The sequence below is a fragment of the Vanacampus margaritifer genome, chromosome 12 (genome assembly GCF_051991255.1).
Source record: "Vanacampus margaritifer isolate UIUO_Vmar chromosome 12, RoL_Vmar_1.0, whole genome shotgun sequence".
NCBI classification, from domain to species: domain Eukaryota; kingdom Metazoa; phylum Chordata; class Actinopteri; order Syngnathiformes; family Syngnathidae; genus Vanacampus; species Vanacampus margaritifer.
Genome location: NC_135443.1, coordinates 6506923 through 6534788, shown reverse-complemented (window position 1 = coordinate 6534788; position 27866 = coordinate 6506923). Strand labels below are relative to the sequence as shown.

Below are 27866 nucleotides of genomic sequence, written 5' to 3'. Positions count from 1 at the left end.
ACGTCATGCTGTGGTCTCTGCTTCCCTCTGCAGGACCAATAAGCACGAGCAAGTCAGCATTAACTATAGTCAGTCACTTTATCACAGAACTGTATACATAGACTCTGCTTTTTATGACTATTGTTGTATTTTCTCCTAAAACGCATTTTATAGATTCACTGGTTGAGAAACAAACAAACATATAAGACATTGAAGTTTTCAACCTATCTTAAGGGAAATGTTTCCTAAAAGGAAGCTGGGATAATACATTTCAGCCCGACCACAGGTTATAATTCTATTAAAATTAAAAATTAAGTGGACCTGAAACCAAATGAAATCAAGTTTAATGTCACAACCAAAATAAAGTTAGACAATAGAGAAAGTCAACAATGGGGGTAAAAATCCTTTAAGGCCCAGACGTAAGCAAAGCCGGCTTCGTTTTACAAACAAATCTCGTACACACAGAAGCATTTCAAGACTTGCGTGTGTCCAAAAGAAGACGCTGAGGACGTTTAACGGCTGTAATGTATATGCCAAGTCTGGGGTGGCGCTGTCGCGCAGTCACAAGGAGTTAACAGAGAGCGTAGAAGAAGAACACTTTTTTTTTTCTAACTTTATTGCAATCTACAAAACAAACATGGCTCTGCATGTATCGAAACAACATGAAAAAGACGAACACAGGAGAAGTGACAATGGCGAGTGATTCAAGTACAACACCGCTTGTTGTTGTGGCATGAAAGAAGCAAAATATTTTGCTGCATAAGCAAGCCAAGGAGGCTGCGCAAAACGATTACCACACGGCTTTTGTCAACAGGTGTGTGAGTTGGACCCAGGTGCACTCAATATCTCCTGATTAGATGTGACACAAGCTAGCACGCAAAAAAAAAAGAATCACAGTATTAACATATTTCTTTTCGTAAAGGACCTTTGTCGCCTTGAATTAATGATTGGTGATTTACTCATTTCAGTTTCAACAACAAAAAATTCTGTATGTAATCCACAGATATCCACTCAAAGGCTAATAGAGTGGAGCCAAATACAAGGCCTCTGTCAGCCAGTGCCAGATGGGGAAGCATGTGAGGCCACTCAGTGTTCCTGCTCAACCTCAGCATTTATTTACCTTGCAAGTAGGGGCGGCCAAGATGATGGAGTATACGCTCAAAGAAAGGTAGGGCTACAGTGTGTATGTGTATGTGTGTGTTTGCCAGAGGTGGAGAACTGAACATGAGTTGTCCAGTCCCTATGTGACACCGAAAATATATGCTCCTCACAAAAAGTGAGGGATACATTACTCAACTTGAATGAATGGATTGTAGCCTTTACAAGTAAACTTAATTTGATTGGAAGGTTATGTAGAGAACAGCACTTAAAGCCTCATCCCACCTCAAAGGGGCTAGCCAGCAGCTAGCTTGCAAGATAAAATGCTTGCGAGACTTTTATCAACCATCAGACTGGCGGCGGGCTCGTCCACAGCACCACCTCCTTGCTCAGGAATTTAAATTAAAACACCAAGCAGTTCTGTAAATTGTGACATAAAGGGAAGTTACAGTTGGAGGTAAAGCTAGCTAGCTAGCTAGCTAGCTAAATGCATGATGTGGTTGTAGAAACGGGCCTTGTGATAAAACTGTTTGAATAACAACGGAATTATCTTCAAACATTTATGATGTATAAAGAATCAAATCCCTGCTTCACTTAACAGGGTGTTAGCTGACTTGAGAAGATTTGTGTTAGTGTTTAGGAGACACGGAATATAGATGGGACTCAGATGAGGCCTATTTGCAAGTTGGGAGCCACTGCATCCTGTTTCCTTTGCCGCTCTCCCTTCCCGTCAATTGCACAAGTCCGCTCATTGAATGTGCAAGTGCATAAAAAGAACACTGTGTCTATCTGTTGGTATAGTGAAGGTATTTTCGTTTTAGTGTCTGCTTCTGAGTAAGCAGGGCCAAAACAAACACTAATCTCAATCCGCATGTTATTTTGGCAAAAATAACAAATCAAAATAGTCAAACATAGGTTTCAACATCTTAATCACAACCTTCACATTGAAGCAGGCATACCACAATTTTATTATGAAGGATGTAAAATATGCAATACAAAAATACATAATAAACTATGATAAAAAAAATAATAATAAAACTTAAGATTTGGGTTTGTAAATTCTGAATTTACATTGGAAGTCTATTTTCAAGTATTTTGTTCACTTTTTTATTTATTTTTATCCTTCCACAAAAACTCCCAAATATCGTATGCATATACAGGACAAACGTAGTTTTAAAGACAGGCACAGATCACATATAAATTATATAAACATCTACCATATTATTTCTACATCATTACTTTAGCAAATAATATATTTGATTATTGTTGTTTGGTCATTTCTACAGTTTCACTGAAAATGTTTCATGTAGTTTTAACCAGTAGCAGCATATCTGTGAGACTTTTGTACACAATTCCCATAACTTCAAAATTAGTTGTACAACTGTATTTTTCAATTCAAAGCAAGCGTGACATTCATACGCTTATTGACATTTATTATTATTATTTTTAATCATTATGCATTCAAACCAAGACTTGTTTCCCCTCTTCGACACCATGGACACATCTGCTGCTTGGCTGGGTGATTCTTCAACCTTAGAGTGTGATTATCTAAGCAGCGTGGGGGTGGGATAAGGGGGCATCTTGATCAACAGCTGTGGGTTCGAAAGTGCTTTCACTCCACTGGGCAATTGAACAGGCAGAAAGTATGCAGACTTGAATGAGCTCCCTGTTTTCATCTGGTGATCTGCCCCGCTGCCTTTTGGGGATCCATGGCAATAACTGTGCATTCGGTGAAGTCGTTTTCATGCACATATTTAGCCAATGTCAAAAATAAAAGTCCTAGCCTACTTGAGAGAGGGTTAGTCAAGCCTTTGAGTCACACTTGACCTTTAAGGCTTGAACAACAAGAGCACTCATACTTAAAACGTAATAGCCAAGCAGAGTGATTCAGGCGTCTAAATGAGTCGACTGTATGACTTGTTTCCGGCTCCCTTGTGACTTCACTGTACCGGTTTTGTCTTTAAATGCTTCCACACCAGCTGCAATGCTTTCATGTTCACATTTTAAATCACGGAGAGTTTAGGCTCTCGCATATAGGCACGTCCGATGCATAGGCCTTTTCACTAGCGTTAAAAAGAGCAATTTCAGCAGAGTCAGAGGGAACACAATGCACCCATTGATGTTGAGTCACAGTGGATACCTTCATACACCGTCAAAAGGGACAGTTAACGGAACAGCACCTGGATTTCACTTAAAGACTTATAGGCCACATTTTGTACACTCAAATCGTCTCCTAAAGCTATCCAGAAATGTGCAGCTCATAAAGGCAGAAAGCTCATTATTAGACTGATTAGCTTTAAAGTGAAAATTAGCTACATGTTTAAGGCACTAAAATATAACTAGAAAAATTCCCGCGGAAATTTTGAATGCTGACTCTTGCCAGGTGGAAAGGCGCATGTAGTACTTGTAGTGTAGTAGTAGGACTTTTAGTAGTAGCAAGTACTTGTAGTAGTAGTAGTAGTAGTACTTGTAGTTGTAGTAAATTTAATAGTAGTGAAATGGCCAAGATGGCCGCCGACCCGGGTGGGCGAGGGGGAGAGAGTCCTTGGCGTACCTAATCAATTGGCCAAGATGGCCGCCGCCCTGGGCGAGCGGAGTGGCGAGAATCCTGTGCGTACCTAATCAATTGGCCAAGATGGCCGCCCGTACATAGGCCAAGCCTTGAGTACACCAAGAAAAAAAGGGGGGGAGTTGAGCTCAGCAGTAAGAGAGATGATTGGCTGAGGCAGTTGCTATGCAGAAGTGAGAGACCAGGCAGTATAGCTAAAAAAAACACTATTTAAATAGCTACATGTTTAAGGCACTAAAATATAACTAGAAAAATTCCCGCGGAAATTTTGAATGCTGACTCTTGCAAGGTGGAAAGACGCATGTAGTACTTGTAGTATAGTAGTAGGACTTTTAGTAGTAGCAAGTACTTGTACTCATAGTAGTAGTAGTAGTACTTGTACTCGTAGTAGTAGTAGTAGTAGTACTTGTAGTTGTAGTAAATATAATAGTAGTGAAATGGCCAAGATGGCCGCCGACCCGGGTGGGCGAGGAGGAGAGAGTCCTTGGCGTACCTAATCAATTGTCCAAGATGGCCGCCGCCCTGGGCGAGCGGAGTGGCGAGAATCCTGTGCGTACCTAATCAATTGGCCAAGATGGCCGCCCGTGCATAGGCCAAGCCTTGAGTACACCAAGAAAAAAAAGGGGGTGAGTTGAGCTCAGCAGTAAGAGAGATGATTGGCTGAGGCAGTTGCTATGCAGAAGTGAGAGACCAGGCAGTATAGCTAAAAAAAAAAAAACGCCTATTTAAATAGCAGTCCATTCCATTAAAGCCTTCGGTGGCTGGGATATATTGAAACCGCCCCTCGCACTCCCACACTTGCTAGTCAGCGTTTTCTCAGGCTATCTTAGCTAGCTAGTTAACTGCACACGCCGGGCAGCCGCTAATGTGAATGAAGTCGCTCAAGTTTGGATATAGTGGGGTAGATGCCCTGTTTTAACCACAAACAAAACATTCTGACTAACTGAAATGATGAAAAAAAAAAAGTTAGACGTTATATATTCCGCAGCTTAATATTACATAGGTATAACTATACTTAAATGCAAGTTTTCAGCAGTTATCTTCAAACATCTATAGCATATTTAGACACCAGTTTGCTAATTCACTTTGCAAGGTCTTAAAACTTTCCAGGTCTTAAAGTAATTACAAAACACATTTGTATCCACATTGTGGACAGACAGCAGTTTATTAGTAGGAATGCTGCAACAGCAAAAAGATACTTTGTAGGAGGTAGAAACACTAAACTGTTTTGCTACCGGGAATGTTTCCAACTTTCTACACACAATTGAATCCCTTTACAATTATAAAGCGGTACTTTGAAAATATTCATATTCCGTAGCATATGAGAATTTCTCATTTGGTTGAGTTCAGCTCTCACTTAACCTGAGTCGAAAAAAATTAAAGCACATTTTGTTTTCTTGGCCACATCTATCACAGCATTATTATAAATTTTCAACATGAACACACATCCCTGAACGTCTAGATATAATAATAAAATTACACTTTTTGTTCATGGATTAGCTTCCTAGTGGGCACAGTACACATAATACTTCTCTTTGCCATACAGCTCTTAAACGTTGCACAGGCCAAATGTGGGCAAATACATTTTGCTCTGTGAAATACAATACTCCTGCATTTTTACGGTTTACTTTTGATGCCACAAGAAGCCAACACCATTGATAAATTCCTCACTTTTTTTTTCCCGTATTTCCCAGCAGTGTTCAGTACCAAGCCCCCACAAGTAGCGAGAATAACAGTAAGGCACGGGTGTCCAAAATACTGTCAGGGGTTATTTGGGGTCTGTCGTCCATTTTTAGCGGCCCAAATCAACTTACTTTCTACACTATATGGCAAGGAAGCAGAAGAGCAGGGAAAAAAGACATTCTCATCTCTCACCAAACACACAATACTGAAACTGTAACAAAATGTCTATTCATGCTCAGTGTTGAGGTGAATTTAGAACAGAGTGCTCGTTTTTGTTTGGAATGTGCCTATTACAGAGGCGGTACAATTCTAGTTTACCACCCAAAAACTCCAGAAAAACACATAAAATCACCAGACTGTTTGTAGCCTAATCAAAATTACTTGATTTTTGGAAAACAGTTGCCTCAATTCAACCTCTGCGGATTACCATGATTTGGATGAATGACAATTTCCACAAAATAAAGTAGAATATGATTTTTAAACAAGCACATTACATTGGTGTTTTGTTATTAAGTTAAAAAATGACTTGGGCAGTTATGCTATTAAGCTAATGGTGATGCACTAGTTGTAGCATGTCAAATAGATTCAAGGTTTCTTTACGGCTCTTGGGAGAGAGAGTGAAAAAATTTAACGAAACGTCCTGTCCTCACACAAGCTGACGGACTTATTGACGAGCATCTCTGCATCGTCCACAAACCTGTAACCAAACAACTTCATGTTCTGTCCGCACAGTCGCTGCACCGCCTGAGCCAGTGGGAAAGGAATGCTGTATCTCCATTTCTCCGCCTGCTCCGACGAGTTCTTTTGTGTGGAGTAGACGTCATTGGCGCCCTGCGTGGTTTGGGTGTTCGTCAGTATCCACTCGCGGGCTTGAGGGCTGAACGGGATCCCCGTGAACTTGTACATTTCCTCGGCTTTCTGCATTGGGTTGCGAGCGACGTCCTCGTAGCGCACCAACATGTAGCGTCTCCTCAGCCAGCGAGGTTGGCTCAGGCCCAATTCTGCCAGCCACCTTATGTGGTCACAGTTTCCCTGCAGCCTCTTCACCTCCTCGTCATTGTCAGGCAACTGACCGTCCCACGTCAAGGACTTCCACGTCTGGTAGTGCGAGAAGGCCACCATGCGTGACGCTAATATGGCACGTGGATCTCGGACTAGTTGGATTATTTTGATGTTCAGGCGAGGGTCCTCCACCAGAGGTTGCAGGGTCTCCCAGTGATCTACGCGGACCGTCTTCATGACTCGGTATCGTTTCGAAAGGCACGACTGCGAAGCGAGGGTCAGGTTGAGCGGACCGCACTTCCGGTTTTTACAGTGGTACCTAAAACAAGAGCACAAATTTTAGACAATTTTTAACTCTTTGACTGCCGAAAACGTTTAATAACGTTTAGTAAAATCCTAAGGAGGGCTGCCAAAGACGTTCACTATGTTTTTTGGGGGGAAACGGGTGGATTGCTGTCATTCGGGTTAGAAGCACTGACCTATAGATAGTATGGACCAAGTGTCTAAGTGGGGAAAAAAGAGATTTCCTACATCAAGAGCAAACAGTTTTCTAGTTCCTAGTTTTAGGCCCTAGTTTTAGGCCCAATCCCAATACCGCCCCTTACCCCTCGTCTCATTCCTCCCCCCTTAACTCTTTGACTGACAGACGTTTTCAGAAAAGGGATGCCGTGGGTGCCAGCCGATTTAAGCATTTTGACTGATCTTTCAAGGTCCACAGAAAATGATGTGTTTGGACTATGGAAACACACGTACTACCAAATGATAGATGAAGATTGGACTCTCATCTTTCATCAGAAAAAAAACTTTGTTTCTACCTTATTCCGTTTTTCAGTAATCAACAATAGAAAATGGTTAGTTTCACCTCTGTTTTGGAAAAAAAACGTCTTTTAACGTCTTTGGCACCCCTCCATAGGATTTTACTAAACGTTATTTAACGTTTTTGGCAGTCAAAGAGTTAAGAATGCTCGTTCACACGGACAAAGGAGTTTCCCAATTTTACATAAACTGTTGGGATAGCATTACAGACAAGGGCAGCAGGTCCCTTTTCACAAAGATAGACGCCCTTACTACAGTCACGCCCCCTCTGCAACACAGGCGGACGCAATGGCGGAAGTACTGCAATGGCAACACCAGGAAATTAAAAAAAGCAGGAAACACGTAAATGTAAGCATGTTAATATTTATTGAATGCCATAGTAATGATAGTGGTTTTATCGAATGTTCAATGCTTTGGCAGGAATTGGCAAAATTGCGTGTTTTGGTAAACGCTTGCTATTGTCGTCTCAGTTGCGTCACAACCAGCATGCAGCTGCGGCGGCTCAAGGTGACGACGTAGCGGATTGGATAGCTATAGTACGTTCCCAATTCCTAGAGATATTTTTCTTTATATTTGCCTCCCCAAAGAAGTAGAAAAGAGAGGGGAGAGATTAACGTGACAAAGGGTGAAGAGGAAGTAATGGGATGGGCCTTTATAATCTTACAAAATCAACAATACCTCTCAAAATCCTCCTTGATGACGGGGGAACAGACGCGCTCTTCACACAGCGCCAAACTGGAATATCTGCGGAACAGCCACGAGGTCACGTGGTCCTGGGGCGGGGGAGAGAGGAACTTCTCCAGAGGGGTGAAGTCGCACAGAAAGAGACCCTGGAGTACATCCCGATAAATTCCCTGCAACAAAGCGCTGTCGTTTGTCTTGTTGGGCATTTGCGCGACGTGCCACAGAGGCTCAAAGAGGTAGAACATGTTCTCTCCGTGCTGGTTGAACATTTCACCCAAGAATGAAGAACCTGTTCTCGTGGCGGCCATGAGCAATATGTTCTTGCGACCATTTTGAAGTTCTTGCTGTTGTTCCTGCTCCTCCGTTTGATTGGCGTGACGCTCTTCTGTAGAATTGACTTTGGAGAGCAGCATGTCGAACACGGTCGGGTTGTTTTGTGTTGTGTTGCCGTAATCTAGTGAAGACTGCGTCGTCTGCTGCGGAGTTTGCCTCTGCATCATTTTATCCGACACCCTGATAAGAAACCAAACAATTAGCAAACAAGTGTTAAGAGGCATTAAAGTTTGAGTTTCAAAATTGCATGTAGAACTTACCTTGATATGATATTGCTTTCCTTTTCAATGATGACCAACGCCACAATGAAGATGAAGACAACAGCATATTTGATCTTCATTTTTTTGGAAAGTCCTGGTGTGCCAACTCTAATTCTAGAGAGTCAATGTGTGGCTTCTCATGCACAGGTTGCAGCTTCATTCTGCACCCAAAAAAACCCAACAAGAATAGTATGATAAACATTTATTATTAGCTAACGTCCTTCCATCTTGTATTGCACCGTCAAAAGATGGCTGTGTTTTAAACACACTTATCCCCATATTTGGATGTGCGCGCATTAATTAATTAAAAGTGATTGCGCTGCATGATGATATTATATGTGAGTTAGTATTTTTTGCATCAGCAATTTTAAGTTAATTGAACTTTTTCTTTTTGAGGATCTGATAGACTATATTCCCACATCCCATCATGCAATTTGGACCCGTCACGAGAATTATTCATTTACGCATTTCAAGTATATAATTAAACACAATTTTCAGGCCCTTGTTGGGCGGTTGTGTGCTCTGTAAGTAAATATCACCCAATTATCTCAGTTTTAATACGTCACGACCGTCAAAAGACTGAGGCACTGGAGCTTGCGCACTTTTACATATTCAGGAGTTGCTGGAGCGTTTGGCAACTCGGACTATTTGCTCAAGCGGAAACACACATCAGTCTGTTTATCATCTCGCTACAAATTGCATTAATGGCTGCCTTCACAAGTGGAAATACTGAGAGGTGAATTCCCACTAGAAGCTTGGCTGTTTTTTTCTCTTCTGGGATGTTACTGTAAATCAACTGTCACTGGATAAACAAGAAATTCATTCAAATGAATTGAAGCTGCAAGCACTGATTAATTGGCCCTCGCGTGTGTACTGAAAGAGGACTCGAAGTGATTTTGATTTGATGATTGATAAGTTGAGTGCCATTATATACTCATATTTAGTGTAGAAAAAGGTTTTCATTTTTAGTTTAAACTAACTTTCTTTAACCTCCAGCATCCCTTGAGATACTTTGGTCAACAGCAGAACCCGGGGGTTTATTTGTTTTTTTTTTGGTCCTATCTTAAATCCATCCAGTTGTGTTGTACTAGCATCGTTATAGCTAGCTAGAACTAAGATAACCTGTTTTCTGTCCAAACTTCCCATTCTTCCAAAGCAGGACCGGCGCGAGGTAAACTACAATACCAGGACCGACCAAAAATTTTGGGGATATTGGTGAGTGCGTTATTAGCCCTGTTGAACTGTCAACTGAATTAGCATTTAGCATTAGAAAACATGACCATGACTAGCGATTGAATTTGTTATAAAGACTTCCATGCAAATAACAATTTGTCATACAATCCAGCCACATTTGAGGAACGTGAGTTCGAAGCTTCCCAAGTAACAGTATCGTAGCCTATGAGGTTTATCCGAGGCGCGATTATTGCTAGTTGAAACAGATCGTCCAGCTCTTCGGCTACTGACCAAGCCACTGCTAACAGCTACCAAACCCAAGTTGTTGCCAGCAGGTCTCCAGTGTGAGGCCAAAGTGAAATCAAGTGTACTAAACACTATTCCATTCATTTGCAACATTGGCATGACTCTCCCCAAAATATTCCCAGTGAAACATTTACTCCGATCAGATTACACATTGCTGGATTTTGGGCCTGCTGCTTAATCTGTTGGGTGAATAGCTCGGCGGACTTGCGTTGTGCCTGTGCTGCTGCACAGTCCACTTCACTCTATTTTCAAATTTTGCTTGTAGCAGACGTGTGTGACGTCAAAACTGCTGAAAGGGCATCTATATTTGTTGGTGTGTTGGTTCTATTTTTGTTTTATGTTATACTGTATGTTCTATAAGACTGCGGCTTTTTGAAAGCGCTATATAAATAGAGATGACTTGATTTGACTTCTGTGAGTCACAATACTTGGACAGTAAACGGTTAACACCATACCTCGAATAAAGGCTTGAAAACGGATTAAAGCAGTGTTTTTTTTTTTTTGGGATGTGAGTATGCCGTATTTGTTAACATACAGTAGCAGTTGTTGGAAGGTTCATAATTGTTGTAATATTTATGCTAATATTCCATTGATGGCATTTGGCATTATGGATTAGCATTAGCATTAAGCTAGCAGACATTTTTTGGACAAAATTTTCAAGTTTGGTTGACCATACTGGCGTTCACAATAGACAATGTTTAATTATCTTATGTTGTATATATTGGTTTTACAGCAAACTTTCGGAGTGACAATCTTGATATTCGTCCTCTAATTTGGAGAACTGCTTATTTAAAAAGCATGTGAGAAGGGTAAAACTATATAAATAAGGTTTGTATATGGTCGCCAGCCATTCTTCCATCATATTTTTGAGTATGGCCCTTGGAGGACTTGAAACAGCCTCTGGTAGGAAAATGGCTCCCCCATTCAGCTCTATAGAATGTCACACAGACAAGGCCACATATGGGACAGCATTGAGTCTGTATGGAAATGTAACAGCTGAAGCAACGGGGAGCTCATTCAAATGCAGATGCTTTTGTCACATGGCCACCACTGAAAGCCTTCAACCAAATCTTGGGTATGTATACATTTTATACACACATACGAAAAACAACATTTATGCATACATACCTTGTATACATGATACATAATACATATACATACAAAAATAAATGGAATAACCTTGATATTCAGGTTTTTTGGCACCCACCTGTAATTAAATTTTGCAATAAAAAGGAACAGCCCAGGAATAAATGGTGTGTTGGCAGAGTGATACCACAAAGCAGTAGTAGCGCGTCCCGACTATTTCTCGGATCATCACACTGATAATATATTGCTTCAATGACAGAGGTACGACTCACGACTTATCTTGCGAACGCCACATGACCAAACTCAGAAAACAGGTGACCCTTAATTAGTCATTACCGGAGCCCTGAGCAACTGTGATGTCATTTTCAGTCGGTGGCAAAATGGCCGCCCCCTGAAATGGATAAAAACGGGGGGATTTTGCTGCTTAATTCATATTTTACAAAGGCAATATTAATCAGAATGCCGTGTTTAGACTGGTGGGGGCGCATGTAGCATATTTTAGTAAATTTGAGGGATCTTGTGGCTTCCCCTTTAAATATACATGCAACTGATGGTGACAACATGGTGGGGGTTGCATGAGTGTGGTACTGGTACCCATTTCATTCAAGCATATAGGGGGAGGGAGGTACTTACTGAATAGAAGCATTTCACACATTTCCACACATGTAGTGAATGCACACTCATGAATATTGCTGAATGCCATAAAGTGTACAGCAGCAAATGTTAAAAAAAAAAAAAAAACATGAGTTACATTACACACCTGTCAACGAGATGAAGAAACGTCGTTCTGATGAGCATGCATTATACCTCCACATTTTCACGACTGTCAAACCCTCTTTACATTTTACTACTGTCCGTATATTGTGAATAAGGTGACAATTATGGTTAATGTTATCGTACCTTTTCATACGCTTTTAAAAGGGTCCGTTCGATCGGCCTATACAGCATGTTAATGGCGTACGCATTTCGATTATGTTTATAATTTATTTTAACCGACCTTTACGTTGTTCTTCTGTCTGTGGTCGAGGGAGAACCTTCAGCCACGCAGCATCTTGCTGCATTGTCCCCGGCAAGGACGCACACTGCCTCATTGTATCCACGAGCCACACACGAGCAAACCCAGAAATATCCGCGGATCCACGGAGAAAACAATTATTAGTTAAAAAAATAACAAATACAATTTAAAAACTCCAATTGTGACCAAGACTCGCGAAATGTTATCCCAAAAGTTCGCTAGTCAAAAAGAAAGAAACTTAGCTATCTCCAGTCCTTCGAACTTTTTTCTTCTGTCACGCATCTCATTCTGTGCACTGAATGGAGCGCGTGAGAATCGTGAGATGTCCCGTTGGCCAAAGTCACGTGACACGTCCCAAAACTTTTCACGCGCAGACACACAAACAGGTTGGGTTTAACAACATATACCGTACAGTACAGTCGACCAGTTCTAGTTCTATATGACGTTTGCAGACCACTCAGGTTGGCGAATAAATATAATATTTCCCTTTTTAACTATTTGTTTTTATTCTGGAATTTGACAATGGAATGTAATTTGCCGTTATTTTTTTTCATATTTTCCTTGTTCTTGCTGATATTTTTAGCATTTAATCCAGTTTTTTTTTTCATGATTTCTTTGCCTCTGTAAAGTACAGTAGCAAATGGATTTGCCTGGTATATGTGAAATACAAATAAAGCTGCCTTGCCTTTACTTTCTACTTTATTATTACTACAATTATACTCGTAATTGATTGTGGATTTGTTGCAATGAAGTCAAACCCAATTTTGAAGTTAATTCAATACAGTATCTAAACGCAAAAGATACGGTAACCATTTCTAACCACTAGGGAGCAGCAGTGTACAAGAATTTGAGTCTAAAGTACAGTCAGCAAATTGTGCTTTTTTTTGTCAACATTGAATTAGAAAAAAAACATTTTGCTTATGTATTAACGTTTTGTTGCATTAAGTTTGAATGTCACATAACAGCATAAAATATTTCTGTATGAACATTTTGCTTATTAGGTTTTTAAGACAGCATTTGTCCTCCAACTAGTCCATATTTTTTTTCGTGCTTGAATCTTTTTATTTGTCCCATCGTTGACTACATTTGCAGTGTGGCCTCCCTCATGGTTGAGATGCAATCTGATCACATACATATTCATAACAATAACATACAGTACATTTAGCCCTCATCACTTGAGTTTCTAACTTTACTGCAGTGTTTCATATCTTTTGGGTTTATGAGTTATGATGACTGTGTGTAGTCACTGTACACACTCTCTCTGCGGTTTATTAACTGAAGGGGGGGTCTGTGTGACCCCACAGTCCACTCTGCGTGGACAGATTAAAGGAGTGACCTAGTTTTATTGGAGTGGACCGGGACTAAAAGCAAACCTCTGCCCTTGGCCAACCACACTGGAGATTATGAATAATAATCCAAAATGGGCAAAGCTGAATTGGGTATCTTGACGACAGGTGCTCGGGCAGACAGTGTGATCCTGTGCTCACACAAGTGAGGTAAAAACTTTGACCGAGTAGTGTAATTTTTACTTATTAATATGGACCTGTCAAAAAGTAGTGCTTTGCCGGCATCTTGCAAGCATTTTTGTTCCCAGGAACAATGTTGAAGTGGGTTGAAGAGCTTTATTTAGACAAAAGCAGTGCTTTGCCATCATTTTGGTGCTAAGGAACTATGTTGACGTGAGTTGAGGTGCTTCATTTGGACAACAGTAGTGATTTGCTGCCATCATGTCGAATCTTTATGCCAAGGAACTGTGTTGAAGGGAGTTGAAGACCTTCATTTGGACAAAAGCAGTGCTTTGGTACCAAGGATCTATATTGAATTGAGTTCAGGTTAAGTTAAATAAAAGGAGTGCTTTGCTGCCTTGTTGAGGTATCTTGGTGCCAATAGGAACTATGTCAAAGTGAGTTGAGGAGGTTCAATTGGACAAAAGTAGTTTCTCACTACCATCTTGTGGCACCTTAGTACCAATAAACTGTTTTTAAGTGAGTTGAGAACACCCCTTTCCATAAAAGTAGTGCTTTGACATTATCTTGTGGTATGTTGGTGCCAAAGAACTATGTTCAAATGTGTTGAGGAGCTCATTCACTCCTTGCTTTGCAGCCATCTTGTGGCATCATGACGCCAAGGAACTATGTTGAAGTGAGTTGAGGAACTTCATTTGGACAAATGTAGTGCTTTGCTGCCATCTAATAGAGGCTTTTTTTCTTTTGTCCTCCCTTGCCGTTGATGTCATCAACTTCAAAAAACAAATTTAGAGTACCAGTAATATGTTGACATTATTACATTAAAAATCTGCATTTTTGCTGAGTATGGTGTATTTAATTAACTTTTTTTATTTGTATATTTTTGTCATGTCATTAGATCGATTTTAATTCTCATTTGCTCCCCATGAAGTATATGCCAGTGTTACATTTTTGTATCATTTCAATGTGGTAGTGGTGGAATTAAAAGATGGATTAAATCCCCAATGGAGGCCCAGGTAGCAAATAGACGGTCCGCCACTGTGTACATTTGGTGCACTTTGGATTTCAGTAATCTGAAATGTTCCTGGCATGTGTTCACTGCGCGCTACATGTTCTCCCGACACTTTTACGCAGCATTCCAGTCGTGCAGCCGACCAAGAGCCAAACTCATTCTCTGTCGACATCGCTTCTTGACCGCGGGCCAAAAAACATGCGTGATGACACGCTCGCCTCAACATGTTTTCTCATGTAATACCGCCATGTCGTAAAATGTTTCATTTTGATCAACTGATTTACAAAATCGGGTTGCAATATACGTAGTTTGCTTTCCTTCTTAGTTAACAAGTGAACTGCTTCATCAATAGTGACCATAGTCCGGACTTTGACTAGGTCACTCCAAAACCTTCATTCTGTTTTTGTTTTGTTTTGTTCACGAGGTTTTCTGATAAAGTCGTCCAGGCCCTGAAACGGCAAAGCAGCCCCAGATGTGCAGACTTTTTATATCCAAATTTCAGAAGCACATTTAATGCACACTTGGCCGTGTTCATTGATGATGACGAGCAATCCACGTCAGATGATGGCCTACGCTTGCAGCGACGGGCTCAAGTCATAAAGCGCGTGGCAGAATTTCTCAGCAGGCACCTTGGTCAGCTATTTTCTTATTTTTAAAAAACAAATACATTTTTGGTTATCGTTTTCTTCGATGTGCATCATGTAAAGTAGAGATATTCGTCAAACACGCACACAAAACACAAACACTAAACATGCTTGTAAACATGAACTCTTATTGACCATTTGCATGATCCACATTGTTGGTGCCCATTGTGATTTACATTGAAGTTCGACGTCTGCACAGACAGAGGCTGTGCATTACAAGATGAGGCTGGATTAGACCGCAGTGGGTTGGTTAATCTTTTCGGCCTGCCATCTGCCAGCGCCATGAGAATTAAACCTGAAGCCGTAGCCTTCGCCATACATCCAATGCGCAAGGTAGCCCATCTTTTTTCCGATTCACTTCAATGACAGATGATCCTGCTGGAAAATGGCCCAACATGCCCATTGCTGCCTTTGTTCTTGTGTGTTTGCATCTTTAAGCTGTGTGTACTTATATGTAAAGTACTTAACTACGTGTTCTTTGCAACAAAGCAGCAAGCGGCTTCTGAGCTCATGTTGTTTACATTCATCCGCCGCCACTCAGATTATAAAGTCGATTGTACTTCAGCACGAGAATGGACAGTGAAAGGTTTAGTCATGCTTCTTAATCCTTTGGCGTGCAATGAGTTTTAATAGGTATGAAGTGAACAATATGTGGCCTCTTTTTGTTTGGATGCAAGTTTGATTTTTATGTTATTTATATATTTATATATATATATATATATTTTTTTTTTTTTTAAATATATTTTTAAATATATTTTTATATATATATTTTTTTAAATATATTTTTATATATATATATACACACACACGTACATACATGCTCTGAGTGTGGCTATATATATATATATATATATATATATATATATATATATATATATATATTTTTTTTTTATATATATTTTTATATATATATATATATATATATATATTTTTTTTTTATATATATATATATATATATATATGCTCTGAGTGTGGCTCTCCTTTTCCACATGTGAAGGCATTGCAGTAAATATACTGGGGGAAAAAGTATTTAAAAATATATTGGGGGGTCATTAGTATTGGCCCCCATTTTAGAATTGACATAGTGGAGGTCACTGTTTCTGCCACAACACTCCAACCGGAGCTATGTAATCCCATCAGATCATTCGCTGCTTTCATCTGCATCATCCTCTGTTTTATGATTCGACTAATTGGAGCAAATAGTGACTTTTTTTCCCCTCTTTTCTTAGTCCAACAGATGGTTGTGGAGTGCACAGCAGATGGTGCACAACATCAAGTAACCTCTGGCACAGAATAGATGCTGCCCGCTTTTTAAATCCCTCTTTTGTCCACTGCAGTTGACCAAGCATTTCACTTTTAATTTCACTTGTCAATTGTTAGGTTTGAAGATTTATTAATCATTACGCTGGATATTTTAGGAAGGTCATTAATTTAACTATGCATTAGGGCTGAACTACTACTAAATTGTCTTATTGCAATTTTACCACCTCAATATTGCGATTGTGATTTAATATATGATTATTTTTTGAAGGTCCTCTTCCATTGTATTTTTTAACAAATGCAAGCCATGCATTAATCTGTATTAGAATAAACAATATCAACTGTATTGTACACATTTTTTTGTTTGTTGCCGTTATAGGCTAGGCATACGCTAAAATAAAATAAAATGAACCATGAATGAATATGAAAGCAAGACGAACCATCTCCAGGCCTAGTCTGCGATGTTTTGCGAAGCCCATTTGGACTTGAGCAGCACCAGGAGGGACTCTTAAGAAGTGTCATTGGATTAGCCGGGGAGCATCTGCCTTCAGTCGGATAGCAAACACCTTGAAAGGTGCACCTCATGCGCTCGCCTTCATGGTGCCGCGTCATCGCTTTATGTTTTAAAGGATGACGCATGTGAAGATTACACTTTTGCCACTACTCTTTGCTTTTTTGCGCGTCTGCTTGGGTAAGTTTGTTATTATGATGTACAATTGTGTGTGTGTACTGTTGGTTCAGGAAGGGAGGATCTGTGGTTAAAAGATATTTATGTGGTTGATATATGGATTCAGGCTCGTGTTGTGAAATTGCAATCTGAAGATATTAATACACACCAAAAAAGCATTAGCGTCAGAGATCTATATAAAGAAAAGGTTTGTAGGAAGAATGACGTAACTCACTTTTAATCCAGAAGGGACCAAGAAAGGGAATGTTTGCACCATCCTATCTTGTATTAGGGTGATAAAAGCACAATTTTGCTAGCCCTTGTAGAATACTACTTTAGTAAAATGTTTAAAAGTATTTGGCTTTTCTGTACTTGACTTTCTTACAATAAAGCATTATAATAAGGGGGGAAACACACACACACAAAAAGGCTTCAGATATATTTAAAATTTAAATTAATTAAATTTACTTATGCAGTGTGGTTAAAGAGCTCTATTTTGGCTAATGGTTGAAGTTAGCTAACACATGCTAGCTTGGCCTTCATGTTAGCCTTAAGGCTGAACAAGCTCATGATACTTAAAAGAACCTTGGAATTTTGGCTTCACTTGAATTAATATCAATTATTTTAACTTGCCTCAGTGTACTTCTTCAGGGTGGACGGGGAGTTTTTTGAATGTCAGTATTTCTGTTTCGTTAGGTTTTCATAAGAGGAATGTAGTCTTGAAAAATGATTATTGAGAGGACAAGACTATACTACTAACTACTACAGTATTCTACTATACTATACTCCAAGTTTCAAGAGTCAACAAGCGTTTATTTCGTAAATGTGGTGGAGTCAAAAGTGAAAATTGCCAAAAATATAACTACTATAAGTAAAGTACATGGCCTATGATACGTAAAACTGAAAAGTAGTACAGTAAGTATTTATACTCCATTATTACATTAAAAGACTGGCACCATGTTGACAACCTTCTTCATAATACCATTGGTTTATCAGTGACTAATCCATCATATCCTTTTTCCTTTTATGTACTTGACTTTCTTACAATAAAGCATTATAATAAGGGGGGAAACACACACACACACACACACAAAGGCTTCAGATATATTTAAAATTTTAATTAATTAAGTTTACTTATGCAGTGTGGTTAAAGAGCTCTATTTTGGCTAATGGTTGAAGTTAGCTAACACATGCTAGCTTGGCCTTCATGTTAGCCTTAAGGCTAAACAAGCTCATGATACTTAAAAGAACCTTGGAATTTTGGCTTCACTTGAATTAATATCAATTATTTTAACTTGCCTCAGTGTACTTCTTCAGGGTGGACGGGGAGTTTTTTGAATGTCAGTATTTCTGTTTCGTTAGGTTTTCATAAGAGGAATGTAGTCTTGAAAAATGATTATTGAGAGGACAAGACTATACTACTAACTACTACAGTATACTACTATACTATACTCCAAGTTTCAAGAGTCAACAAGCGTTTATTTCGTAAATGTGGTGGAGTCAAAAGTGAAAATTGCCAAAAATATAACTACTATAAGTAAAGTGCATGGCCTATGATACGTAAAACTGAAAAGTAGTACAGTAAGTATTTATACTCCATTATTACATTAAAAGACTGGCACCATGTTGACAACCTTCTTCATAATACCATTGGTTTATCAGTGACTAATCCATCATATCCTTTTTCCTTTTATGTCCTTCAGCTCAAGCAGACTTTGCCCCGCATTTCTTTGACAATGGACCGTACAGCCGCAACGGCAACATGGGTCTGTTCAGCCTCTCGGAGGACACGCCTGTTGGTGAGCTTGGCTCGTGACCACCGGCGTGCTATGATGCTCATCTGTCAATGTCAAACGCACAGCAGCTGTTGTGTTGTGTGACATGTAGAGTACAGTACATGCTCATGCCATTACACTTTCCATCTGCTGGTGGGCGACCTGTTTAATTGAGGGGACTCCCCTTCATACCTCTAGTTGCACGAAACAAGAGGTGGGGGCTCCATTGTCACATGACTTGACTATAGTCCGACTTAAGTCGCCCCTATAAACCCACAAAGGCGTGTAAGCAACATTAAGTTACAGTGTTGGTTATGTATTAATATAGTGAGACAATAACCTGTTTTGTTGAGAAAGTAATTTTGTTTAGGACACTTCTTTATGCAAGGATTTAAAATGATTGCATTTCTTTTTAGGTACACAGATTTACTGCCTTAATGGCACTGACCCTGAGGGCCAGGAGGTGAGCTACGGCCTTTCGTTTGATCCAGGTTCCAAGGAGTACTTTAGGGTCAACCCCAAAACTGGAAATATTACCTTAGTGCAAAGGCTGGATCGAGAGGTGAACATTAAGGACGCTAAAATTAAGAGTTTATAAGTACAACGTATTTGAAGAAATATAAACTTGTGTTCTTTCTCTGCTCAGAAACAAGATTCATTCGATGTTATGGTCAGCATTTCAGATGGCAAAAGCAAGGTAACACTCTTCTGATTGCCATCAGTACTCACTGTAGAGTAAGCCTAATGCCACCGTGTTGTTTAAGCAAAAAAATTTGAACTCTACCAAGGCTGAACTGTTAACAAAAATGGCACAAAAAAAAGCGGAATGTGAAATGGTTGATGGCTAAGGTTATCTGCTAGTGCCTAGCTTGCAATTAGCTTGCCAGAAATTAGCAGGTTGCTAAGGAAGAATAGCTTATTGGTTTCACATTTTACAGCAATGTGTTGTATGATGTTACGCATGCCACACTAAATATACAATATAGAAAAAGTTGTTTTTTAATCAGTGGGGTTCTTCCTTTTCAGGTTGTAGAAAGAGTGACAATATTTGTGATGGACACAAATGACGAGAAACCCGAATTCCAAAACATGCCTGCCATCATTGACGTCCTTGAAGTATGTGGGTTTTACAAACCAACCTCATAGTGTTAGATTACCTGTTTTTGTAATCTTTTGCGTGTTCAAATAAATCAGAGTTGAGATCTCGTGAAGAGGGTCCTTGCAAGGTTTTTTAATCAGAAGCTTCTGATGATACAAAGGAATTTCACCAAGCCATGTTTCTGTCCAAATGTGTGTCGTCTCTCTCAGACACGGGACTTTTATTAGAAAAAACAATGTTTCCCAGGAAACCGCCTCTCCCCTCCCAGTATGCTAGCTCGTCCTTGAACTTTCAAAAAACGTATTTCTAACGGACAGAAACTAGACTTCTTAGATAAATAAAAGAAACTCATTAACTTTCTCATTTCTGGGAAAAGAGAACAGATAACAAAGAGGACAAACGCATTACTCATCAAGCTATATTGAGTTAACATAGTTATATCTACATCTTCACAACTATAACTAAATTCAAAAGAGGTAAAATATCAAATGAAATAGTAAAATGTTAACAATAGCTAGCTAGCAGCTACCTAGCTTGCTAGGTAGGTAGGTAGCTTATAGATTGATAGATAGATAGATTGCACCATTGGTAGCGCGCTATTAGCAAGCAGATGAATAGATAGATAGAGAGAACCATTAGCTAGCGCGCTATTAGCAAGCCAATAGATAGATAGACCCTTCACATTCCTGCAAACGTCACATCTTATATCCTGTATGTGTGTGTGCTCATTGTAGACCACAGAGTCCGGACACAGCATCTTCAAAGCACAGGCGGTGGACAAAGACACAGGTTCAGGGGGATCGGTCAACTACTACCTACTGGTAATTGACAGCAATGCACCCACCCCATACACAAACACAGAGACACACATTTTGATAACCCCACTACATGTTTACACCCTCGTTTAATTATTTTCTACCATCAAATGATGCATGTGACAACCGGTCCAGATGCAGTGACAATGATTTGCTCCGTTTCATAGTGAGCGTTTATGCATTAGTTGTGAGGATTAACATAACAATTTCATTTGCGCACGTGCGGCTGATTTGGCGACCGAATGGCCATCAACGTTAGTGTGCACTTTGGGGCTTTTAAGAGCATCTGGCCCGTGGTGGCGAGGACCAGTGAGACGGCGCACATCTGGACAGGGGCAGCTTTCACCTGCATATATGGAGCATATGGGCTCCTTACATCCAGATGGACAAAGAGAAATGCACTACGTGGCCTAGTTCAAGCGGCCCCTTAGTGTTTTCATGCAGGTTTCCATCTGACCACTTTGGGTGCTCGCTCACGTGACAGCTCATAATGGAGGTTCAACTGATAGGCTTTCACTCATGTGACCTTGTTTGAGTCAATTTGCTCTTTGCATTTTTTTTTTTTTTTAAATCCTGCTTTTGTTGTGTATCTCCGTTGCAGAATGCGCAGTCCAGTTTGTTTGCCATTGACAGACACAGTGGAGTCATTCGCATCAAGGTTGAGGAAACGCTGGACTATGAGAAAACAAAAACACATTTTGTCGTTGTCATTGCAAAGGTATGCAGTAGATCACAGCACGTTTTAATGTTCAGAGATGAAGGTGTCAATTTCCTCCAGGTAGGGGCTATGTATACATATATATTAGGGGTGTAATGAAACCCGATTTGAATTGTAAAATTGTTTATGATTAAACCAAATATAATCAATATGTTTTAAAAGGTTTCTTCGAATCATATCGCACCCCATTTATTGACATTTTTTTTAATCAAATTGTGTTTTATGAAAAACCCATGCGGCTCATATGAATGGGTTTGGTGTTGCTGATGATTTGTCATTAATTTGAATTTAATTAACTTGAATAGTTTGTGCTTTCGAGAGCTTTTACATGATGCCAATTCATAAAGGGGAAGTCAACCCCAAACATTTTCTTTGACAATAAAATGTTCTATGCAGCCCCATTAGTCTAAAATTTGTATTCTGTTTAATATTGCGTTAGTTGAATATGAATTAAGCCGTTTTTATCCATCTCACGGACGACGGCCATTTTGTCACTTGCTGTTGACTGAAGATGACATCAATGTTGCACAGGTCTCAGGTAGCAACCAATCACAGCGCAGCTTCAGAAAACAGGTGAACTGTGATTCGGCATTTCCTGAGCCCTGAGCAATATTGATGTCATCTTCAGTCAACAGCAAGTGACAAAATGGCCGCCCCCTGAGATGGTTAAAAACGGCTGGATTTTGCCGCATAACTCATATTCCACAAATGTAATATTAATCAGAATGTCATGTTTAGGCTAGTGAGGTGACATATAACATGTTATTGTCAAGAAATGTTTAAGGTTAACTTCCACTTTAATAAACCTGATTTTCCATGACTTTTTTGCAGGATGGTGGAGGCACTTTCAATGGCATAGAGCAATTTTTGTCATCCTCGGCTACATTGACAATTAACGTGATAGATGCACAAGACACGCCGCCTACTTTTATCGGGACGCCATACTTTGGCTACGTTTATGAAGTGTCACTGCCTGTGAGTATATACTTGGAATTGCTTGCCATTTACAGTTTGTGTTTATATTTTAATTTAAATAACTGTGATATTCTGTGTTTCGTTTCCCAGGGGTCTGAAATTTTCACTGTTGTGGCCAAAGATGGCGACGTGGGAAATCCAAATCCAATTCGTTATTCTTTTGAAGAAGGTAAGTTCAGAAAGTAATTATTGTGAAATATACCCTGAAAAAAATGTGTCACTCGTATGCTGCCACTCTGGTCGACATGTTTTTTTGTTTATAGGTGATGATGGCGTTTTCAGCGTCAATGAGACCACTGGTCGGATCACCTTGCTAAAAAGTCCCATGTTTCTAAAGAGAGAAATCTTTAACATTAAAGTCAAAGTAAGTACTCAGAAATGTGTGTTTTGATATATTTGTGATGAAATTGATCATCTTTAGACGTACAAGGTTTCCGCCCAACAGAGACGATTTGCACTTATATTAGGAATCAGTTAAGATATCATGTCTGACTTAAACCAAATCTTTTCTTAGGATACATACATACATACACAATTTCAAAAATCTTTTCATATGGGCCTAATTTGGACCCCGTCACCACCCCACCCCCCACCCACCCATTCCAGGCATCTGAAATAAATCCCATGGGTCGTCTACTAGACTACGGCGAGACCACGGTGGTGATCCGCGTGGTTGACTTGAACAACAACCCGCCGACTTTCTATGGCGAAAACGGCACCCAAAGCACTTTTGAGCTGACCATGTACGAGCATCCCCCAGAAGGGGAGATACTACGGGGGCTTAAAATCACAGTCAACGACTCTGATCAGGTGAGCACACCAAAGCAAAGGAACACTGGTGTTGCCTAACATTCCACATGTTCGCATTTCACCATTTAACTAATGAGAAATGGTTTGAACCGAGGTGGTGACCTTTGTGGCTATGAGACGCCTTTGAGCCGCCGTTATCGCTCACAATCCTGTTCAAGGACACAAATTAAAAGCTAAATGTGGCATTTGTCAGCTTGTGATTGTGATGACTGCTATTGATTGTTTCTTGGAATGCCATTCATAGTTCTATACAATCCTTTAAGTGTGATTGAAATAGCTGGTTGCTGCATGGATTATGTTGTCTATATAGCACAGTGCAAAGAGTGGATAGGGCTATCTAGAATAATACAAGGTGTCTGAAAAGTTCCAGGACTGCTGTCACAAAGTGATGCCGTTAAACCGCCATTTTGATGTCCTACATGTCTTCGAAATGGGTCCCCTTGATTACCCCTTCAAGTCAGAAAACTGGCGGGGGCTAGGTCATGAGTAGCAGCTATAATGTTTTATTTTGCTGAGCCAACCAGTCAGTCATTGATGATCGACAAATTACAGTCATCACAGCCAGTCAAAAAATTTGCATAAAATGTAAAATATTGGCCGATCCGATCCAGCTGATCAGATTTGTGTACACTAGCATGCAATGTTGTGTACTTTTAGGGCGCCAATGCAAAATTCAACCTGAGGCTCATTGGACCTGGAAGAATGCTACGCGTGGTCCCACAGACGGTACTGAACGAGGCCCAAGTCACAATCCTGGTGGAAGACTCGGCAGCCATGGATTATGAGAAGCATCACTTCCTCACGTACAAGGTGTGTGCATTGTTAAGGGAAAACCATCATTTTCATTGTTTTTTTTTTTTGGGGGGAGTGGGTGTTGTGTGCGTGTGTGTGAGTTTGTGCTCTTTAATTCACCTGAAACCTGTTATAAATCCAAGACCCTTCACCTTAACCGGATAGTTCAGAGTCCTAAAGTTATCAGGTGGTCAGAGGAAGGATCAAAGGAAGGAAAGATGAAGCAAAGTGAAATCCAACACCAACTTAGCACCACCTTCCACCCACAGAGTTACAAATCCAGAATCTTTCACCAACGGCAGATATATCTGAATTCCAACAGGATTAGGGCGGCATCAAGTGACCAGAGGAAAGACTAAAGGAAGGAAGGAAGGGATAGATGAAGCAGAGTGAGATCCACAAACGGCAACCTCCACTGATTCAGTGACCAGTGGGAGAAGCAAATTATTTTCAAGTTTCAGTAGATGCCGGTGTGGTGGATCTGGCATGCATGAAAAGCTCCACCAAAGAGGGGAGCCGTCGACCTCGGCCCGACAAAGCAAGCATCATTTTAATTTTAAGAAATTTATCTCTTTCAGCTACTCGCTGTCGAGATCGACACACCCGAGAGGTTCAGCTCCACGGCCGACATCATCATCCATCTGTTGGACACCAACGACAACGCGCCTAAATTCTCCTCGGACTACTACATCGCCAGAATCCCGGAGAATTCACCTGGCGGCTCCAATGTTGTGTCCGTCCTGGTGAGCCAGTCGCCCATCATCCCGTCTAAAAATACACCCCGCATCAGCGTACGTCACTGAATGCTCGATTTGAACAAAATGCCAGAAAGAGGCTTTAATTCTCTAAATGTAGACTTTTGGTGCTGAGGTAGGGATAATATGTGAAAACATGTAGATAAAAGCTAGGCGAGGGAAGCTGCCAGATGGCTATCACTTTCATTTTGTTGTGTAACACCAAATTCCCAGTTTTGCCTCTCTCTTTTTTTTAAGCTGGACAAAATATGTGCAGACATACTGTGTTCTGAACAATTTGAAGGTCAAGTTAGTTATTTGGGAATGTTACTGAAACACTGCCCGGCTGATTGAACCAAGCCACAGAAAAGAACCAATTTTTTTTTTACTTTGGTCACCCAGTCGTCCTTCACATGAGCGGCGCTTGAGTTCAGAGGTGGCACAGGGGCGCCCTCGTAAATCCTCCCGTTGCGTGAACACCAGCAAAGGCTCGCTGCCTTGATCCCAGGCAATTTCAATCAGATAAAAGAACAGCCGACAAGTGACCTTGCACACACGGAGACAGCGAACAGGCCTCACTGATGCAACAGATTAGCATGATGACATGATGATGTGATGATGACATCAAACAAGCGTTCTTTTTATAACCGCAACATCGTGTTCGTGACCTGTCAGCGCCCCTTCATTTTTCGACCATTCTGCAGAAACAAAATACAGCAGCGCCTTGGCTTTAATTCGTTCCGTGACCAAACTCAAGTTATTTGTTTATCAAACCATTTCCCCCTATTAAACGGAAATAAAATGCCTTTAATCAGTTCCATCCCCATAAAAATACGACAACTTTCTCTCTGTTCTATGAGGTCAGCTTGTCGGGCTTATTTGGAGCCCCAGCAGAGTTGAAAGGCCTAAACATCATATATAGACCACTATAGCAAGTGATCCCATGCCGCCATGATAATGACAGCAACACCATTTTCTTGATTCTAAACCCGTGTAGCACCAACATTTTAAAATGTTTATTTTAAGATAAAACCACTACATATTATTTTCAACATATTTTTTTCCCTCTGTTGTAAAGGCAATAGACCCAGACTCAGGACCATGGGGTGATGTGAAGTACTCTATCTATGGATCTGGGGCTGACTTGTGAGTATATTAAGACTTCTTGGAATGAGTGTAAACAAAACGTTTTACTTTGTAAAGCTTACAGTTAGTATTGCATATTTGTTATCTGCCAATGATCGCTGCAGATTTGTTTTAATATCAGAACTCATCCCTGTGAAGATTTCCTGGTATTGTCCCTCGTCTCAACTTTTATGAATAGATTTCCTGCACACACAAATATATATAATTCCAGAGAATCCAGGCTCAGGTGGGGTCACTTTTCCCTGTGGATGCCAGAGTGTTATTCCAGCCTCATGTACCTTAAGCTCGCAGAGACAATTACAATATTTGACATGTTTACTTTAACGGCATTTCAGTGAACATCTGTTACTACTAAGCCATGCCACAAGAAAGAATGCACTACAATCAAAAAACGCTCAAAGCTTTACTGTAAATGTCTTGTGGAAGACTTGAGCATTGACGAGATCATGAAATCTTTGCTACCCTTTCGCTTGCCCTTGTTAATCCTATAATGGGATAGGGGGTGAAAATAGACTGTTGTTTACTTCTAACCACCGCCAAAGTCACCGAGAGAAATTTACACATCCATCTCAATCAAAATCAGGAGGGTTACTGATCCATGTCAAGATTAGGAAGTTTTTGAAAAACAAGATCAATCAACTCCTGGTGCAATGTAATCTTGTAATTAAAATGTGAAATAAGACAATGTGAAGGATGATGTAAGATGTTTTATTTTCTATTCTGAGGGAGCAGGAATGATTTCATCACAACTCAAATAGCAAAAAGAGAAAATAGAAGCGTCGTATTTGTGAGTTAGCAAGCTAGCTTTTGGTTCATTGAGGCTAATGGACTGGACAGTATCTATCTATCTATCTATCTAGCTAGCTAGCTAGCTCGCTAGCTGTTTAGCTCGCTAGCTAGATAGTTTAATAACCAGGTAACTAGCTATATAGTTGATAAGATATCGTTAACTAGCTAACTATCTAGCTAGTTAGATATCTATTGAAGAGGGTCTTCTGCCCAGATTTAGTCATAAATGTTTTAATTTATTTATTTCCTCAGTAGAACTTTTATCTGTGGATGTGTCTTTGTGAGTGATCTCGCAATTTCTGCCAAGTGTCTGTAATCAATGATGTTTTTAAAGTCTTATCGTCATGACTGGGACCTTATCAATTTCCACAACAATGGGCCATTGTCTGTGGTTGGAGTGTCTATAATCAATGATGTGTTTAAAGTCTTATCCCATTGGTGGGGGGTTTTGTGGTACCGCCCTTCAAGATGGTATTAAAATGTTGTGCGTCCGCTGTAACTTCGCACTTGCGAGAGGCTGCCACCATTGCTGGGAGCTCGCTTGTGCCCGGAATATTTTGTAGAAATAAAACCTTCGAAGGAACTGTTCACCGATCTCCAGCTTGTATTCAGATAACCAACATTCTCACTACCCGAAAGAAAAATAACACTATCTAAACCAGATAGCCATAAATTAGATAGCTAGCTAATTAGCTTGCTAGCTATGGTAACATGGTCCATTTTCAGATTCTTGATCCAGCCTTCCACTGGGATTATCTACACGCAGCCGTGGGCCAGCCTGGATGCGGAGGTGAAGTCCAAGTACAACTTCTACGTCAAGGCGGAGGACTCGGAGGGCAAGTACAGCCTGGCTGAAGTGTTCGTCACTGTATTGGACCTGAACGACCACCCGCCTGCTTTCAATAATAACTTCCTGGAGAAGACCATGGTGATTGGAGCACCAGTCAAAATTGAGGTGATGCTTGTATCATATCGGCCAGTGCCAACAACAGGGGTGTCCAAAGTCTAAAAGGTGGGACAGTGTGAAACCAAACCAAGTTGGACTGCTGATTCTTAAAAACGGAACCAAAAAGTATATTCTTTCTTTTTGTTGGCTCACAGAACGCAATATTCTCAGTCAAATGCGCTAAAATGGCTGGCAGTCTATTTTAGTGGGATAT

General features: G+C 40.3%; 2 protein-coding genes across 6 annotated transcripts in view; one reads left to right on the top strand and one right to left on the bottom strand.

The window, feature by feature from the left end:
- Nucleotides 1–655: 655 nt before the first annotated feature.
- cdhr1a (cadherin-related family member 1a) overlaps nucleotides 656–27866 on the top strand; it is a 31220-nt gene continuing 4009 nt past the window's right edge. The window contains exons 1-16 of one of the 4 annotated variants that reach the window (XM_077581642.1): nucleotides 656–793; nucleotides 983–1147; nucleotides 18757–18852; nucleotides 19245–19390; nucleotides 19475–19525; nucleotides 19855–19944; nucleotides 20662–20748; nucleotides 21344–21460; nucleotides 22292–22435; nucleotides 22526–22604; nucleotides 22699–22799; nucleotides 23042–23245; nucleotides 23903–24055; nucleotides 24616–24780; nucleotides 25850–25917; nucleotides 27433–27661. In XM_077581642.1, the coding sequence (XP_077437768.1) occupies nucleotides 18816–18852; nucleotides 19245–19390; nucleotides 19475–19525; nucleotides 19855–19944; nucleotides 20662–20748; nucleotides 21344–21460; nucleotides 22292–22435; nucleotides 22526–22604; nucleotides 22699–22799; nucleotides 23042–23245; nucleotides 23903–24055; nucleotides 24616–24780; nucleotides 25850–25917; nucleotides 27433–27661 (1671 nt within the window). In that variant the 5' untranslated portion in view covers nucleotides 656–793; nucleotides 983–1147; nucleotides 18757–18815. Of the gene's footprint in view, nucleotides 794–884; nucleotides 1148–16873; nucleotides 17078–18756; nucleotides 18853–19244; nucleotides 19391–19474; nucleotides 19526–19854; nucleotides 19945–20661; nucleotides 20749–21343; nucleotides 21461–22291; nucleotides 22436–22525; nucleotides 22605–22698; nucleotides 22800–23041; nucleotides 23246–23902; nucleotides 24056–24615; nucleotides 24781–25849; nucleotides 25918–27432; nucleotides 27662–27866 lie in introns of those variants that run through there. The other 3 variants (XM_077581641.1, XM_077581643.1, XM_077581639.1) reach the window with 3 other exon arrangements.
- Nucleotides 4793–12285, bottom strand: chst3a (carbohydrate (chondroitin 6) sulfotransferase 3a). 2 transcript variants are annotated; one of them, XM_077581102.1, is made up of 4 exons: nucleotides 11987–12285; nucleotides 8425–8585; nucleotides 7826–8344; nucleotides 4793–6650 (listed from the first exon to the last, which is right to left on the bottom strand). In XM_077581102.1, the coding sequence occupies exons 2-4, from the start codon at nucleotides 8502–8504 to the stop codon at nucleotides 5957–5959; spliced, it is 1293 nt and encodes a 430-aa protein (XP_077437228.1). In that variant the 5' UTR covers nucleotides 8505–8585; nucleotides 11987–12285; the 3' UTR covers nucleotides 4793–5956. The 2 variants fall into 2 exon arrangements, with proteins under 2 accessions (XP_077437228.1, XP_077437229.1); XM_077581103.1 differs by lacking the exon at nucleotides 11987–12285 and having other exon boundaries at nucleotides 8425–9789.